Consider the following 18,740-nt stretch of genomic DNA (forward strand, 5'->3'; position numbering starts at 1 on the left):
AATTGGAACCTCTTGAAAAGCAAAACTTTAGTGGAAGGGAGAGGACGTACTAGTTCTAGTATTTGTAATGCATTGTTCGGACAGTACTTGAATGCAGCATTAAAGGAAAAATAATATTGAAGATTTTCTTCCACCATTTCTATAAATATGAAAAACGTGTGGAAATAATATTATACTGGTTTTAACGGTTTTATTTTTATCAGATATAATCTAAAACCCATCGCTTTTCGCGATTCACCTAAAGTTTTCGCGCATGCGTAGTGCCAGTGAAGTAGTTACAGGGACACGATGGCTGCGGACAGTACCATGGCGCTGTCTCTGGTGGAGGAATTTGTGTCTGGACTGCAGGACAGCAAGGCCAAAGATGCAGCAAAAGGTAAAAGGCTTTCGTCGCGGTTTGCCGGTGACATTTTTCATAAGAGTAACACCGGAGAGGCTGTAGAGCTGCTCTCCGAGGATGCGCAGCGAGACGTGATGGTTAACTAGCTAACTTAGCGCCACAACATCCTGTGTAGTGTTATAACCGCAAGATAAAGAGTAAGCATTCGCCGTGAAAATATATTTGCTCATTTTGTCGATGTAAATGCACACTCTGAATGTATACATCGAGTTTGAACACATTGCCACTTCACAAGGACTCTTAATTTGATGCTAGTCCGTAGTGGTTAAAGCACATGCTGGTTGCTAGCTGCTGAGTTTGTGTAAGGTAGCCTGTCAATGAACCCTGTGGCCTTACCTTTGAATTATAACCTGGTACAACTACTAGAGTTAAGAGCATGCGTGTTCTTGCATTGCTGTAGCTCATCACTTCACTTCACTTCACTAAACTTGTTTGTTTGTTTGTTTGTTTGTTTGTTTGTTTTGTTCAGGTGTCAAAGATGGGAAGTTTACAGTTCTGCAGCTGGTGGAAGCACTGGGGTAAGCTGTGTTCATCGTCATGTCAGGGGAAAATATCAGCCCGAACCAGCCAGAGTTTGCAATTATATTCCTATCTAATATCAACTTCCATCTTTATTACCTTTCCTGTTAAAGGTCCAGTCTGACCAGTTCTCAGCCTCACACTCGAGCCCGAGGAGTCCTTCTGCTCTCTGAGGTTTTGCAGGAGTGCTATAGAGAGCTTACAGAGAGAGAAGGTACACCTTTCTCCTTCCATATACTGTGCCAGCATTGCACAGCTTCTTGCAAAGTGACAAATCAAAAATGCACTCAAATAACTACATTTTATATTCATATATGTCTTACGATGACGCTTATTCATGTCAAGGGGCGATCAGCACTCAGCATTTCTTCCTGTTCTTCTCCACAGTGGAAGTGCTTATTGCCTTCTATGAAAACCGTCTGAAGGATCATTATGTCGTCACACCTCCCGTCTTAAAGGGGCTAAAGGAGCTGGTTAGTCGTTCTTTGATAACATTTAGTTTCTGCTCAAATCTGCAAGTTCATTTCAGGCTGAGGGACTTTTTTTGAGAAGTTCCAGATGTGAAGGTTGTGGTTGTGGATTTCCTCTTACTGTTTTGTTAATGTACACCCCCCCCCCCCCCCCCCCCAATTCAGACAAAGTGTACAAACCTGCCTCCTGGCTCAGCTGTGTCCATGTTGAGGTCAGTGTTCCAGGACATCCACGTACAGGTGAGACTGTCATATTGTTGTACATTTAAAGTGTTATTCTGAGGAATAATGACAGTGCTGGGTTGATTTTTACCTACATAATGTCATAGTTTTAATACTTAGTTGTGAGCTTTGTTGTCTTTGTGTTCTTTAAAATGGGAATTGAAGAGAACATGGATTTTACAAAGACCGCATGGTGTATTTTACTTAACCAAAATTATTGCCAAGATCAAGTTGTTGCTTAGAAATAACTCACCTAACATCTATAACTAATCTAGGTCACTGTACTTGGAGGGTTATGCTAATGTTAAAAATTACATTTAAGCAATTTGCAGTGCACGAGTTTGCACCATTAATCAAAGAATTTATTATGATTAACCAAACAATTCACGTTTTATATTCCACATATGATGTCAACAGTTCCACTGTCTGAGTTGTTTTTTCTGACGTTAGTGGACATTTTGTGACTTTTCCTAGTTTTGCGGTGTTTGATTTTTCCGAAAGTAATGCATTTAAAACCTAATGTAGCACACTGTCGGAAACATCGTGCCACACTTGTTAGATGTTCTTGTTTCCTCTCTGTTATTGTTTTCGCTGGTAAAACTGACTCATCTAAAACCGTTCCTACTAATAACAAATGTATTTATTTCCCCTGCAGTCTCTGATGCTGTCAGAGAGAGCATGTGTTTACAGCATGCTTATCAACATCATGGAGACCAGAGAGGCGGGTAAGAGATTATGGTTTGATTCACAAAACCTCAGTTAACAGAGACAGAAAGCTCTGTGGAAGGAAGCAGGTCATGTTGAAATAACCGGTGATTTAAGAATTGAGCATGAGTTTTAAAAGTCGGACAATCTCACAGCAGTAATGGAAGGCGCTGACACGCTGTCCTCTGTTTGGCTAATATTTTAGGATAACAGCCATATGTAAAAAATGAAAATGGAGGGCTGACAGTGGAATAGTTGTGTTTAGCTACCAGCTGTTAAAATGGAAACGCTTCCAGGAGGGATGGTACTGTGACCTGGGCTTTGTTCCAGAAAGCAGATTTAACAAACTTTAAATGTAAGCTCTGATTGTTTGGTTCCAGACCATGTTCACCGTGGCAACGGGCAAGACCCTCCTGTTTAATTCTGTGGATCATGTTTGATTGCGTTGTTTGTATTAACAACAGAAGAGGGGAAAAATATGATTTTTATATATATAAGTAGCAGAGATGTTTACTCATTTACACAGAATCATTTCATTATTATATATAAAAAACAGCTGTGATCTAAATAGATTTTAAATGAGTTGTAAATCTTCGTTATTCAGCTGTGACCTGACAGGTACAGCATGCAGGTTACAGCAACTGTAGATAAAACAGTTTAATTACAAACTGGTGATATTAATCCGATCCAGTAAGGCTGATTGTAGGTGATTTGTGGGGTTTAATGACTCTGTTTTAAACTATATTAAGAACACTGTCAGAGTCTTAAAAATCATTACACTCTTCTTCATCTCCAATATGATGATGATCAACATGACTAATCACAACATTCTAATCACGATTCAGACCGAGTCATCAAAGACTGATTTATCAAAGTAAACATGAATGAATCTTGCTGGGATCTCTGGCTCTGATATGAGCTTTGATATCTGCCCTCTGACTTAGGGAATGAAACGTCATACAGCTGCTTCAGGAGCAGTGTGTGTGTGTGTGTGTGTGTGTAGGTTAAATAAGAGGAAGTGAATGATTGAGAAGAAGATGCAATCATTAGAAAACTGACAAATCCCCTTAGTACCAATGTTTTTTTTTAGCTGCTGTTACTTGTTTCTTCCATTTTAATATTTTAACTTCACATAAGAAAATTAATCTTGTGGGTTTTTTTGCTCTTCATGCCAAAATAATAATCATCCCCACCTGGAGATGGTAGTAAGCTTCACCGATACACCCTCACCAGCTTTCCTAGTTTTGAGGAAGAGACGGTTGGTTGTATAGTTCCTTTATCGTGGCACTCTCACGCAAGCCATTGTTAGTCATTGTGTGAACCAGTGTTTGTCTGTTGTGTTGCAAAACTTTTTTTTCCCCACATGATGTGTCCCTGCTTCGTTTCCCCACAGAACTTAAGGGTTTGGGTGCCGACTTTGTCTTCGGTTTTGTGCAGTCCATGGACGGAGAGCGAGATCCTCGCAACCTCTTGTTGGCCTTTCAGATTGCCAAAAACCTTATTCACAGAGGCTATGAGCTCGGTGAGAACACCATAATTTCTTCTCACCGTCACCTCTTCTGTATTTCTGTGCGTCCCTGACCTGCAGCTCACCTTTTTTCTGCCACAGTGATCAAACTGTAACTCCCATTCCTTTCCTATCTGCTGTCTCAGGTAAATTCACAGAGGAACTGTTTGAAGTGACGTCCTGCTATTTCCCAATCGACTTCTCCCCAGTAAGTCCCTGTTTACTCAGCTGGTTTGGACCGAGAACTGAGTGTAGCAGACATAAATGTCATCACTGACTTCCTGTGACCTCAGACAGACTCTGTAGGAAGTTATAACGCAGCGACTGCTCGCGAAAAGCAGCTCAATGTCACAGAGCATCACAGGTCTCTCTGGAGCAAAGCAGCACATGGGTGCAAAGCTTGTTGTGTATGTGACGTAAAACATCATGTAAAGTATAAGAACGGGCATATTTAACCATGTGTATTATTAAGCATTCAAGGCCAGCATCCCTCATCAGTCTAAACTGAAGAGGAAACAGGAAACAGTGCAGGATCAGCATTAGTTTCTGAACACTTTAGACAATATATCCCAACACATCAGTCGACAGATTGGATCATTTAGAAAATCTATTATTATACATTTGCATTGATCTATATGAGCATGCTATGATAGTCATAGTTTATATTTAATAATGATTATATTTACTGATTCACTAATTAGTGACCATTTTAAACCATAACATGTTACAAAGTTTTCGTTTTCACAGCAAATTTTGATTTAGCTTTAATCTTAATCTTCTGACTAAAACATCATTTAGTTTCATTCATAATTTAGGCGTTTAAGTTTTTATCAGCTAAATGTTGTAATGTTATCATAGACTAAATCTAAAGGTGACAAAAAGTGTAAAAGTTTGCTTCTGCCACTGAGTTATTTACAACTCATTTCATTTTTATTCGTTAATGAACATGTTGATACGTTAAACTGTAGTTTTTGTCCTTGTGCATTTTTTGTGTGTGTGTGTGGGGGGGGTGTTGATGAAAGCGAATGCATCAACAACCTCATTAGAATTATTGGTTGAGGAAATTAACACTGATGTTAGAACTCCTTGTAGGCCAAACTGGGATACATGTGACAACAACGTGTAATAAATATTGTTCATGTGTTGTAAAGCAATATAAGACAGAGATCTAAAGTTTAACCCTGTGAATTTTGGGCAGCATTTTTGCTTCACGATTGGTTGCCAGTTGATAATGACTGATCAGTGGTCTTTGAGATTACATTTTTATTGTATTATTTCAGGTATTAAATGAAATGCAAATGCAAGTCTGCAATAGCACGAGTCTTTCTGCATTTATATATTTGTGTTTGTCAGAAATATCGACACTCACCTTGGTGCTTGTATAACAAAAGAGACATCTTTCATATATGCATTGGAGTCTTTATATTCATTATTTGATAGCGCAGTGAAGAGGGACAGGAAACTGGGAGGGGGTGTGATGTACTTTCCATTATCTGTGAATGTTTGTAGGGTTCTGCATGTTTTAATAGACTTCTTAAATCTCTTCTCACTTCAGCCTCCTAATGACCCACATGGCATCACCAGGGAGGAACTGGTTCAGGCTCTGAGGGCCGTCCTTACTGGGACTCCAAATTTTGCAGAGGTGAGTGAAAGTATTATTTATTTATGTTTTTTTTCAAACGTCGTTTACTTTTTCTGTTTTGGAGCTTTTCCTCCTAAGCAAACTAAACGAAGGACCTCTGCGCTAATATTTGTTGCTATCTTACAGTTTCTGTTACCTCTCCTCATCGAGAAGCTGGACTCAGACGTTCAGAGCGCAAAGCTGGACTCGCTGCAGACTCTGGTGAGAAACTCGTCTCTAAAAATGTTGTGTGCCTCCAGCTAAAACAGGAGCTTACAGTTCAGATATAAACATTTGACTGTCAGCTGCACAGAGTATGCATGAGTAAAGGTGAATGATGCACAGCTCACGATTCCCTTAAGCAGCAGAGTCGTTTGTCACAAGTGGTCCAGCGCAGAGTCATGTAGATAAATTGTGATTATTTTTACATTTTCAGGCTGCTTGTGTGTCACAGTATGAACACAAGCATGTGGCTGAATTCCTGCAGGGACTGTGGACAGCAGTACGCAGAGAGGTCTGTTTGAGATCAGTTTTTAAATGTAAATAGCAGTAGTACTTGTAGTACTTATTTTGTGCCTTGGCTCTGTTAAGACATATTTTAATATCTTGTAGCTGGTCTTTATTCGGTGTGGTGTGATTTTAATTTCTGTTTTTAGCTCGTTTTGACCCACTCCACCCTCATAAAAAACATAGGCACATTTAAGGCCAGTAGTGCTTTCTGAAACACCAAATACTAGGTTTCTTTTGTAGCATTAAGCGAATGAAGACCTCACTGCTGTTTAACTAACAACAGCAGAGTCAAGTTAAGTTGTGCTTGTTGTGTCGTTGCAGGTGTTTCAAACCTCCAGCGAGAGGATCGAGTCTGCAGGCCTCGCTGCTCTTACCGCACTCACTTCCTGTCTGTCTCGCTCAGTCCTCAGCTCTGACTCTGAGGACTCCCTCAGCACATTCCTGGATTTCATTCTCACAGGTAAAATGCAGCTTTGTTATGCATGCATGAAAATGTGAAAAAAGGTACATTTGTTCCAGAAAGAAACATAGAAATGAAATTCTGTATACTGATGAGGAGGAATATGGCACTATGTAGTACAGTACACTGGGGAGGAAGTTGGCAGGAAACTTTTTTTTTAAATATATATACTGTGTATACCACCACAACTTTTTCATAACCTAATATATCATGTTTGCTGTCTAACAGATTGATTGTACAGGTGGGTTGAAAACACAATATTTGAGTCTTAGGGCCGGGTCCAAAAGGCCTAGATCCCAACTCCTATGGCAACAATCACTTGCTATGGAAAAATTGGTACTTCTCAAGGCCCCCTGAGGCTGACTTCAGTGTTAAAATTCCCAACATGACACCATGAAATGCATTTTTACAACCTGTTAGAAAAAGTGTTCTACCCGCTGCTTTTTAAATACAGCAGATATATTTGGATACTGTTGTAAAGTTAGGGTCGTGGCCTCTCTGACTGACAGATGTCTACACAGATAGCTGTAGCCAGGGGTTCTCTGCCAGGCCTTTGTGAGCTTTTTAGACTTAGCATTAGCTAATAACTTAGCAACCCCCTCTTTCCTAAATACTAAACACTTTTAGCTCCAGAAAAAACAACAGTGCAGTGACCAAAATTGCTAATGTTGAGGCTTTATAATGAGGAGCCCAAAAAACTGAGGGTGATGTCACAGTTACTGGGTCCATCTTTTATTTACAGTCTATACAGTCAACGTAAACACACTGTAATTGTCAGCGGTTCTTTGGAAGAAATCAGTATTTATTGTTAAACGTAGTTTTAAACAATGAGTCTCTGAGACATTCAAATGGGTCTTGTGTTGTACTGTGTTGTGCTTTTTTTCAGACTGCAAACATCACCTGTGTGAACCAGACTTAAAGCTTGTATGGCCGAGCGCAAAGCTCCTCCAAGCCGCCTGCAGCGCCTCCACTAGTGCGAGTCACATCATTACAGCTGCTGTCATGCCATCGCTACTTGAGCAATATAACAACAGAGCACAGGTAATAGAGACAGCTGATGTCCACATGTTTAACTGGTTTAATATGAGCTAAGGTTTGGGCTATTTAAGTATGGGTAGAGTAGAGAGAATGTGTTGTATGAGAACTCTAGAGCCTGTTTTCTTTGATTAACATCTGGATTTTTATGTTTTTGTTTTGTTTTTAACACAACTAAGTCCATGATCACATCTGTTTCTCTCTCTGTGCAGTGTTCCCATAGAAGGACATTACTGGAGGTGGTGCAGCGATTTATCCATTCAGTAAAAAACTGCCAGTCTTCAGACAATGGTGAGTGCTGTGTTCACTGCTGTTTTTCCCTCTTCTAGTCACCGCTGCATCTCATTAAACTTCAACATCGGCCATAAAATCTTGAAATTATAGCTCTTCATTTGTTACTCTACATTTCAGATATGCACGTCCTCGATCCTGTAAATATTTGAATCTTCTTGACTGTGACTTTGCTGATATATATCAAACAGTTTTGTTTGTCTTTTGTTTGAACTGAGTCAAGCTAAAACATTCAGTCCAGTGACCAAAGAAAAACTTTACTTGGTTACGGCTGTTGACCTTTAATCATTGTCAGTTTCTGTGTGTTTACACTGTAATTGTCACAAACTTCAAACAGTTATAGTGTGGTTAAAAAAAAAAAGATAACTGTTTACTTGCTGCTTGACTGTGACCAAGGGAACTACAGCTTTGACATCCTCTGTTTCTCGTAACTGCGTTTCGTCTCTTTACTTCAGATGAGAGTGTGTTTTTAGCCTTCCGAGAATCTCTGTGCGGCGTCGTGTTTTCTGCTCTCTCTGAGAACAACTCCAGCCTGCAGATCACTGCCACCTCTGTGCTCACATCACTGGCACAACAAGCAGGTACTTAAATTTAAAAATATATAATTGCTTAAAAGTGTTATAACAGAGTCAGACGTTTTTCACGAATGTTGTAAATATTTTCCCCTTGTTCAGGTCTGCTGTTAGAATCTGATATTGAGCTAGCTCTTGATCATCTGACCAGACTGCTGCTGATTGAAGAGGATGACAGAGTCAGGTGAGCTTTCGTTTCTCTTTGATGCTCCCTGTTATCTATTTGAATCCCGTTCATCCTGACACCTCTCTTGTGTTTGTCTTGTTTCTGCCTCCAGTCTTGCTGTGGCGGAGTGTGCTGGAGCCTTAGCGCAGCTGCACCCGGCACTCGTCATCTCCAAACTGATTCCAAGACTAAAGAACGAGATGTATACTGGTAAGCTGCTGAAAATATCATGTATTTTAGGCACAGGAACACATACAAGTAGTGTTTATGTGACCTGGCCCTCCTGTCTGTTCAGAGCCCATGAATCAAGACCAAGGGGAGGCTTCTGAACTACATTCCCATCATGCAGTGCGTCAGCGGTGTTTGTCAGCTCTGGCTGCAGTGTCCATCCAACCCAGTGTTGTCCAGGAGAGCACACCTGTCCTCCTGGAGGTCCTTCGTTCAGCACACACAGGTAATCTGGCAAAAAAGATGCTTTTTTTTTTTAGCTTCAAGTACTTATATTTATATATAGTATGTTTATAACTGATCAGTGGGTCATGGTGCAAATTTACAATCACACATCACTTCACTGGAGTTAGTCTCCAAATTCAAAAAGCTTTACCAAAGCGTGTTGTTGTCCTATGAAATGCTCTAAGGTTAACACCTCTGTGACATCTTGTTCATTTCAGGTGATGTTAGTTTTTCAGTGGATGAGGTGGTGCTGACGTGCCGCAGCCTTCAGAGAATAGCAGAGCAGGTCCAGGACACCGAGGAAGCGGGACGCTGCTTCCACAACATCATCATCCCACACCTGTTGTCTCTGGCGCTCCAGGCAGCACTGCAGGGTGAGAAAGGATCAGTGAAAGGATTGACCAGCTTCATCTTACGTCATCAAAATAGTTTTAATTTGAATCTTCTCAGTATAACTTATGAATTAACAGACTTCCATCCATTGAGTCCTGAAGCTACAGTTATATTTTTCTAACAACTGAATTGAGCTTTCATTTGTAAAACGTGTTCATGTCAAAAACATTTAGTCCCCCAACTTTAAAAAAACAATTGCTCTTCAGGTGAGGGATCATCTGGAACTCCTAGTCCTCTGGTAGAGGAGGTGGTCTTGTCTGCCATGGTTCCTGTCATCAGCACTTCCTGCTCCAGACTGCAGCCCACGTCAGTAATCTTGTTCACCTCTTGGCCTGATTTTATTTTGTCTTTTGACACATTTACACATAGTAAATGTTGTTATTCTTATCACACCTAGTGTCTCTAAATGCAGAGATAAACAAAACAAAGTTGCACTAAAAGTAGCTTGTACTTGCTGTATTTCCTCCTTTGTGTCACACCTGCTGATCTAAATATACTATTTCCTGTCTGTTTCACAGTCTCTCTTTTTTTCTTCTTTGCGAATGCCTTTGATTTGTTTGCACAATGCAGAGCGTACTTTTTGATGAGGTGTGTGTGGCTTCCTTTCAGCCTGGCGGGGCAGACGGCGTCGAGAGCTGTGTCTCTCTTCCTGGATGGCGATGTCTCTTTTTTGCCTGACAACTCGTTCCCTTCACACATGCAGCTTCTCAAGGTCTGTTTTTGTCTGTGCTCATTTATTTTATGTATTAAATATTAGTGACTGTATAATTAGAGTTTATAAAGAATCAGACGGTATACAAACTGATGCAGTCAACACAAATGTCAAGGCAGTGTTGTGTTCTGGATGGCTTTTTCTGATTTTAAGCTTTCTAAAATAAACAATGCCAGAACTACATATAGGGTCATAAATGTACATAACCATTCATCTATTCTCTTCAGTGGGGGGCGGAGCCTATCTCAGCTGTCTTAAGCTGGGCATACACTGTGCAATTTTTTTTTTCAGTTGCGTTATTCAGCTCCTGCTCAAACTGTACGATTGACTCGCAGAGGTTAGAAGTTCGTAGGTCACGATGCAGGTCTCACACTATACGGCCCGATGCTCTGATGCGACCTGAGTGCTCACACTGTGCGTCCATAACATGAAGGTTATAACATAAAATCTGTCTCTCGCTCTCCCTCTCTGTCTTTCACTCACACAGACACACCACCACCATCAACTTTGCTAAATTGCTCATGAAAAACATTGATCAGGCAGCTGTGATTGAGCAGCAGCGTAGATCCAACTATTTTCATGGTCAGAGCGGTCGTGATAACTTCGTGAGGCCACATCGAAAAGGCTCAGATGAGCTTGCCAAAGTTCTACAAGGTGTGCTTTCATCGCTTGTGTCCAGATCACATGCCGCACTGCCGTGCTGCTCCACCTTTTCACTTTCATTTCTGTGTTTGTGCATGCGCAGTGTGAGAGGCTGCGGTGACACCCTCACGAAGGCCGACAGGATTTCAAACACGTTTGATTTTCTTACGACTAGGGCTGCCACAAACGATTATTTTGATAGTCGACTAGTCACCGATTATTTATGCGATTAGTCGACTAATCAGATCATCATCCACTGGACGTAAAACTACAGCTTATTGCACCAGCAGCATCTGCTCTTATATAACTATCATTAGCTTACAGCTTTAAGTGTTTAAGGTGCTAACTAAAAATAAAGACAAGATGATAGTTTATTCAATTTTAATGAAATTTGCAGATTGTTTCGGTGAAGTTTAATGAACTCCTTGCTATCTAAAATATAACAGGACAACGGAGTATATTCTCCAGCATCTCACACTTTTGATAATCAGCTGTCTGCTTGACGTTTATTCAGCTGTGTAAAAACTATAACTTTAATCTCAGACAAACCGATTTACTCAGGAACAAATAAAATACAAAAAAAAAAAAAGCCAAACAACAACATTTTTAATTTATCTAAGTGACTCATATATATTTAACCTGAGTAGCGAAAGACGGCGGTGGGTTAGAAAACAATTTGCCGGGAGTCCGGTGTTCTCACGCGCTAGTGACCTAGCCCCCGGCTAGCTATCGAGCTAGTGGGTAACAGACGTCTCCGAAAACGTCGGAGCGCTTTTGAAAATATGTGGTGTCCTGATAAACTGAGCCGATATTTGAGGTTTACACAGCTACATTCTCGCCTGAAAATACGTTAAACGTTTATTTTCTGACCCAGAAAGAATAATAAGAGTAATATTAAAACTAACTAGCTGCCGCCATTGTTGGAAACTGAGCTGGGCCGCGCTATGATTTCTGGGACACAGCTGCTTCTTCTTCTTCTTCGGGGTTTAACGGCAGCTGGCATCCTTGTACATGCAGTGCTGCCATCTTCTGTTTCAGTCCGTTATTACACTCTTAAATCCTGCTACTTATTCCTGCGTCTTTTGGGATCTTACAAAGCTTCAAACGACGCGTCGACTATTAAATCAGTCGTCGACGATTTTGATAGTCGACGTAATCGTGACTAGTCGACAAATCGTGGCAGCCCTACTTACGACCAAGCGATTGATGATCGGGAGCTGGTTGTGAGGTGTTAATCGCTTCTCGTTACCCCATGTTTACAACACGATGCACGACACACGATTAAGGCGAAACTCGGCCAACCCCCAAAACGGTCGCACGACTGAAAACTGCTCAAAATGGGCCAAAAACCGCACAGTGTATGCCCAGCATTAGAGGCAGGGACCCTGGACAGGTCGCAGGGTTAACACGTAGAGACAAACAACCATTCACACTCACGTTCACACCTATGGGCAATTAACCTAAACACCCAACTGGGTATATGCATATTTTTACAATGTTTTTATTTCAGAAAAGCTCAAGTGAAAAGTCATTTGTTTAGTTTTTATTTATTTATTTTTATTTGTTTATCTCTTAAATGTGTGTTTTGCCATTATTTGACTTGAGAAAAAGAGCAGTTGACAAAAGTATTGAAAGCACATTAATGCCAACATTCACATTCCATTATGAGTAGAAGCAAGCTTTAAACTGGAACCACTCCATCAGGTCACGTCTCGGGTAACAAGTGTGATTACTTTTCTCAGAAGCAGGAGGGGGATTCCTGGAGCCTGTCTCGGCTGGTTTGTCTGCTTATGGGCAGTGTGTGTTCTCTACCTCGCGGCGTGAGTCTCATGTTAAACAACTAATTCAGATTTCTGTTAAATTTAAAGAAATAAATAAAAACTTTTAGGAAATGTATGTTGAAGTTTGTTTTGACAGTGTTAAGTATCGTCTGCAGGTGGAGGTGCCCCAGATTGACAAACTGCTGTCGGCACTGGAGGAGATGAGCTGCACTTGCAGCCACCCGCTGTCATACACGTCAGCTGCAAAGTGCTTTGCTGGCCTGGTCAACAAGAAACCACAGGGTCAGTTTGTGTCCTGTCACAGCTTGGCTTTTATTAAATCTAAAAGCTTTAGATCATTTATTAAAACATTTTCTGTTTCTTCTTCAGGAGATTCCCTCGACAGCCTAATTCAGAGGACAGTGAAGAGAGTGTGCAGCGAGCTGGACTCACCTTCATCCTCTGTTCACACTCAGGCATTTACACTTATGATCTGGGTAAGAGTGACTGTGTCTGTACTGCTCACTCCTAATCATCAGCGCATTAAGAGCTTTTACTTGTTTCACCACTCACCTTACAAATCTTTTTCAGAATGATAGTAAGGTTGTGCTTGTCCGCAGGTTTCCAAGGCTCTGCTTCTGCGATACCACCCTCTGTTCACAACACTGACCGACAAGGTACAAAACTGAGCAGCACACAGTGGAGCTTTCACTCTTACTGTGTTTTTAGTGGAAAACACATTTGGTGTTACTCTCTTTTCTGTGTACCTCGCAGCTCTTCTCTCTGCTCGACGATGCCGGTTTAGGTCCGATGGCGGCGGCAGACGGCTTCTCTCTACTCATGAGTGACTCCACCGACGTCCTGAACAGAGCTTGCCACGCTGATGTACGCATCATGTACCGCCAGCGCTTCTTCAGCGAGAACAAAGCCAAGCTGGTGCAAGGGTTCAACGCTGCACCCCAAGGTAAAGGCACCAGGACAGTCGAACCTACACAAACAATTTACAATTTACTTTGCCTTGTTTGGTATCATCCTTTTCAGCACAACCTCACGTGTCTGAATTTACAGTTATGTTTTCATTTTGACATACTGTATTAACACAATTGATCTAAAATCAGGCAAAAACATAAAATCAGAGTAGAAAAAGTTCTATTTTTTTACTGTAGCAACCACAAACATGTTTATTTAATCATATTTCATAACTTTAAATGCAAATATAAATTGTCAATTTTAAAATCATATGCACAAGTTTTGTCTTAAGCAGAGAGTGCTTGCTAGCGCTGTCCTTAGAGAGTAAAGGTGACGAAACTACTCAGGAAAAAATGCAGCGTATATATTGTTTATCATGACTCTGGTTTTACGTGGCCTATCAACACAATTTAAAAACTGGTATAGATCACATTGTTGCTTTCTTAAAGTAGTCATGGTAAGCCAATCGCAGTCAAACAGCAGCACTCATACGATTAATTACCCCCCTAGCTACAGGTGTTTTGCCAAAAAGTGATCGTCTGCCAGAAAGTGATTGCCGTCCGCGGGAGCGCGCGCAGCTGCTTAAAGCTGTAGCGCCCAGATTACTTACAGCTACTTCCGTGCAACTGATATAAAGTGCGGTAAGCTGAACACAGCTTCAGCCGTCTGTTTGTTGAAAAATAGTAACGCGACCGCATTTTCTTGTTAGTAACGGTAACGGTGTTGTAACAATAGAAATAGTAATTAGTTAGATTAGTTAGTAACGCCGTTACTTGTAACGCCATTATTCCCATCACTGCCGTTAATGTTTAGAAGCAAAAAAAGAAACAGCTTTTTATTCTTGAGTACTGCAAATATTGCACCAATAGTTTCTTTGGATGGAGGAGAGTTAAAGGGAAAATAGCAAAAGTCTTAGCCAACACATGATGTTCAGGTTTAGAAGTGTTATTCACTAGACCTACTAATTAGAGTGCAGTAGCAGTGCTCAGATGTACAAGATTACTGAAAATAAATGTGTAAAAAATGTTTCACCATTAGCAGAAACATATAAAACTACACGTGTGAGCTGTTTAGTCCAGACATTTATATTACAGTGGTGTAAAAAAAATAAAGTTCCTGATTTTCTAGTGTTTTGCATATTTGTCACGCTTACATTTTTCAGATCATCAGACAAATGTTAATATCAGACAAAGATACCCAGAGTAAATACAAAGTGCAGTTTTTAGATGATGATTTCATTGATTGATAGAGAAACGTCCAAACTCTCCTGGTCCTCTCCGAAAAAGTAATTGCCCCTCCTGCTAAACTATGAATTAACTGCGGTTAACCACATTTTGTGGAAAGATGAGTTCAGTTTTACTAAACACACTGAGGCCTGATTACTGGCAGACCTGTTGAATCAAGAAATCACTTTATTAGAAGCTGTTTGACAAAGTGAAGCAGGCTGAAAGATCTCAAAAAGCAACACATCGTGCCACCATCTGAAGAAACACCTGAGATACAAAATCCCTGACATCTATCAGTCTGGCAGGGGTTCAGGCTTGGGGGACTCGATTGAACCACAGTAAGAGCCATCATACACAAATAAAGAAAACTTGGAACAGTGGTGAACCTTCCCAGGAGTAAGCGGCTGACCAAAATTACCCCAAGAGCGCAGCGACGACACATCCAAGAGGCAAAAACAACACTGAAGAACTGCAGGCCTCACTTGTCTCAGTTAAAGTCAAGAGTTCATGATTCAACATTAAGAAAGAGACTGAGAAAAAATGGCCTCGGGGGGGGGGGGGGGATATCAAGGAGAAACGCACTGCTGACCAAAAGGAGGATAAAGGCCAGTCACACATTCGCCATTAAAAATCTTGATGATTCCCAGGACTTCTGGAAAAAAAAACGTTCTTTGGACTGATGAAACAAAAGTGGAACTTTTTGGGAAGGTGTCTGTCTGTTCTGCAGCAGGTAAATGATCCAAAACACACCAGAAAGTCCACCTCCGAATGCCTCATGAAAAACAAAGGGCAATTCACAGCAATTACAACTATTCTGCAAAGATGAGTGAGTCAAAAATCCTCCACAGTGGCAGTTATCGCAAATGCTTAATTACAGTTGTTGCCACTAAGGTTTGCCCAACCAGTTATTAGGTTAGGGGCTCAATCACTTTTTCTAACAGGGCCAATAAGGTTTTGATATTTTTCTTCACTTCCTTCACTTAAAAACTGCATTTTGTGTTTACTTGTGTTATATTTGATTATCTGAAACATTTAAGTGTCACAAACATCAAGAAAAAAAAAAAAAGGAATTTGTCACCAAAAACTGATGAAGACAAAGATTTCCATGCTTTAAACCCTGTTTGATCAGTGTATATACAAGATTCAGAATGTAATGTTTTTGGTTTATTTGTGTATTGTTTGTTTCCACCAGAGAAGAAGCCCAACTACCTGAAAGCTTTATCTAACATCGTCAATAAGCTGCCCAAGCAGGTTCAAGTCACTGAACTTCCAGCGGTGAGTAACACAGAGCAGCTCTGATGCTCGTAAGAAATGACTCGAGCTGGTAGGTGCCTGTAATCATCAAAGTCCTGTTCCTGTGCAGCTTCTTTCTCTGCTGCTGGAAGCCTTGTCGGGTCCTGATCAGGACATTCATCTGACAACTCTGTCCTGTCTGGAGCCCGTCCTCGTCAACCCACCACAAGTTCTCATACAGCAGCTGGAAGCTTTGGTCAACAGGCTGCTGGCCCTCCTCTGCAGTCCAGCTATGGTTAGTTAGATCACCACAGTCTGTTCACTAACTATTCAGTCTCCTCAAGATTATAAACTGTTGTTTTGTTTTAGTATTTAATGCTGTAAGTGCTCTACAAAAAGCCTACCTTCATTATTGGACTGTATAAGTTCATTAAATGATGACAGTGTTTTTTCCTTTACACTGCAGAGTGTACGGATTGCTTCGCTGTCCTGCATCAGCGCTCTTTCCTACTTCCCTGTACATGAGGTAAAACGTACCATCTTTGAATACTTTGGTTTCAACCTCCATAAGATTTGTGTGTTTTATCTTTAACTGTTTGAAAAACTTTAAATTCAACCAGTTTATTGAAATGTGTTTTTGTTTTACAAAAGCTGAATAAGGACTCACAAACATAAACTACGGTTCCTGAACATGGAAACATTTAGCAATCAGACTGAATTGACCAATCTGACTAAATGCAGTCAGTTATATTGAAGCTAATTACTAAAGGAGTCTTTATGATTGTTGGATTTCACCACAATGTTTGAGTCAGAGAATTACAAGCTACAAATTTGTCATCGTGTGACACTATTGATCCTCATAAGTCAAATTTCTGTATTTTCCCTCCTGGACATAGTGCTGTTTATCAATGGCATTTGTGCTTGGTTGCCAAAAGTACCGTTAAATGTATTTGAGAAGCTCAGCAGTGATGTTTCTCTCTAGAAATCATGAGTTTTTTTGTGAGCAGCTCCATGTGGGACCTGTTTTCTGTCTACTGTGTACTTAAACCAATGAGAAACATTACAGCTCAGCCGAGATGAGCACCATTAATATTTACATCCTGTCACCCACTCATGAGCATAACAGGATTTCGTGGTGAACTGCCCCTTTAAGGCCTTAGAAGAAGAGTCCGTGATTCTAATCGTCACTTTTCCCAACATTTTTTTTCAACAGGAAACTTGTATAAAAAGTGTAATGTTAACATATTAATTGCTTTACCGATTTTTTTTCCTCCGATCTGTGTGTGATTTAAGGTGTTGCCATTTCGGGCCCGAGTACTTCGAGCGCTCGCCAAACCTCTGGATGACAAGAAGAGGCTGGTGAGGAGGGAGGCGGTTCAGGCCAGAGCACAGTGGTAAGAACTACCTTTTCCTATTAAAGATGGACTCCTCTAAAAAATCCAAAAACAAGTGATTTATCTAGAAGACATGTCAGCTTGTGATTATACTGATGTTACTCTAACTCTTTTCCTAGTCCTGTGAATCTTACTAGCATGTAAACAGGTGCCATAGCATTTAGTAAAGCATGTGTTTATGGCTATTTCTCTAACTGTCCCTGTAGGTTCCTCTTAGGAAGTCCTGGTGGAAGATGATTTCCCCCCTAATCGCCACCAAATTACAGATACCAAGTAGCACTCAACGGCTCACGCTCTGCGGGTCAGCTCTCCAGCAGCCTCCACCCTCGAGGATCTCCCAGCTTCCTTCTGCCCCTCCTACTCTTCCCCTTTATACTGAAATGTTTTAACTGTCTGTATTTTCACAAACGCACAAGACTGTATAGACTAACGCACATAAATCTGATGGCAGAGCTTAGTCAAAAGAATGAAATGAGTGTTTTGTTATTACGCCTCATGAATATTGTTGTCCTGTTGGACCAAACAGTCACATGAAATGAGATGACGCCATTTTGATTGGGAAATATTTCACTGCTGAAGGTGCAAAAATTTCAAAATGAGATTTTAGGCGTATTTATATTTTAGGTTTTACAGCTGGTAAAATCATATATGCATTAAGGTCATAATCATAATGAAGGGACACTGGTTTGGTCAGCTAACAAAATAACAAAAAACCACTTACAAAGATCATGTAATCATTTGTTTCTTCAGAATGTCTCAAATCTAGTGTTACTGTCCTGAGATCATGAACATCTGTCAGTAGGCACCATAATGAGGTAGTGCCAGGGAATTGGATTTTTCAGCTCCTGTATAAAAAGAAGCAATTTTTTTTCCCACTGCATATAAAAGCAGAGAGCGTGACGCTAGATCTGCCTCGATGCCTTTTAAGTAGCAGCCATTATTTCAGCAGATTTGAGAACTGTAACGTAGCAGAAACTTGGATACTTAACAGTGGTTAACACACTGTGTCCCAGCAATTTCACACTGCAGACAAAGCAGGCACCTACTCCAGTCTTGGAACCACTTTTCTTCCAACCCCCACAGCAGTGGAAGACACATCAGTGACCTTTTTACACTCTCATGTGAATGTATACCTGAGCAGTGACGTCTCTAACCGATGTTGAGACTTGCTAGAATATGAATGTGCCAACTGTTCATGGATCGAGCGTGAAAGCTTCCGCTGACTGAAATGTTAGGATACTTTTTACAGAATGAAATATCCGTTTAGGTTAATGTACTTTTGTTTGGCTTTTAAGTTATGTGAACGTCATGTTCAATATCTGCCTTGTATTCTGTTAATATTAAATCATAAATGTTGGCTGACTTTGGACCTCACATCAACTTATGCCAAGAAAACAAGACAATATTTAAGATGTCATTAAACCTTTGTTTACACTGAAATTTCACTCGTGTCTGTCTGAATATCGTCACCTCAAAACGG

At 40.6% G+C, this 18,740-nt stretch overlaps 1 protein-coding gene across 2 annotated transcripts; it reads left to right on the forward strand.

The window, feature by feature from the left end:
• Positions 1 to 226: 226 nt before the first annotated feature.
• On the forward strand, positions 227 to 18,700 carry mms19 (MMS19 homolog, cytosolic iron-sulfur assembly component). Of its 2 annotated transcripts, XM_026177157.2 has the most exons (31): positions 227 to 376; positions 870 to 918; positions 1,033 to 1,133; positions 1,307 to 1,392; positions 1,555 to 1,629; positions 2,267 to 2,336; positions 3,710 to 3,838; positions 3,970 to 4,031; positions 5,379 to 5,465; positions 5,592 to 5,666; positions 5,881 to 5,958; positions 6,276 to 6,414; positions 7,301 to 7,455; positions 7,662 to 7,740; positions 8,196 to 8,321; positions 8,415 to 8,496; positions 8,591 to 8,688; positions 8,774 to 8,932; positions 9,150 to 9,305; positions 9,531 to 9,630; positions 9,934 to 10,036; positions 12,421 to 12,498; positions 12,615 to 12,741; positions 12,829 to 12,935; positions 13,059 to 13,115; positions 13,213 to 13,402; positions 15,826 to 15,908; positions 15,997 to 16,161; positions 16,333 to 16,392; positions 17,160 to 17,260; positions 17,467 to 18,700. In XM_026177157.2, exons 1-31 carry the CDS (start codon positions 289 to 291, stop codon positions 17,495 to 17,497), a joined length of 3,096 nt encoding a protein of 1,031 aa, XP_026032942.2. In that variant the 5' UTR covers positions 227 to 288; the 3' UTR covers positions 17,498 to 18,700. The 2 variants fall into 2 exon arrangements, with proteins under 2 accessions (XP_026032942.2, XP_080161716.1); XM_080305590.1 differs by lacking the exon at positions 5,881 to 5,958.
• The last annotated feature ends 40 nt before the right edge of the window (positions 18,701 to 18,740 follow it).

This window comes from Astatotilapia calliptera, chromosome 8, assembly GCF_964374335.1.
Source record: "Astatotilapia calliptera chromosome 8, fAstCal68.1, whole genome shotgun sequence".
Lineage (NCBI taxonomy): Eukaryota > Metazoa > Chordata > Actinopteri > Cichliformes > Cichlidae > Astatotilapia > Astatotilapia calliptera.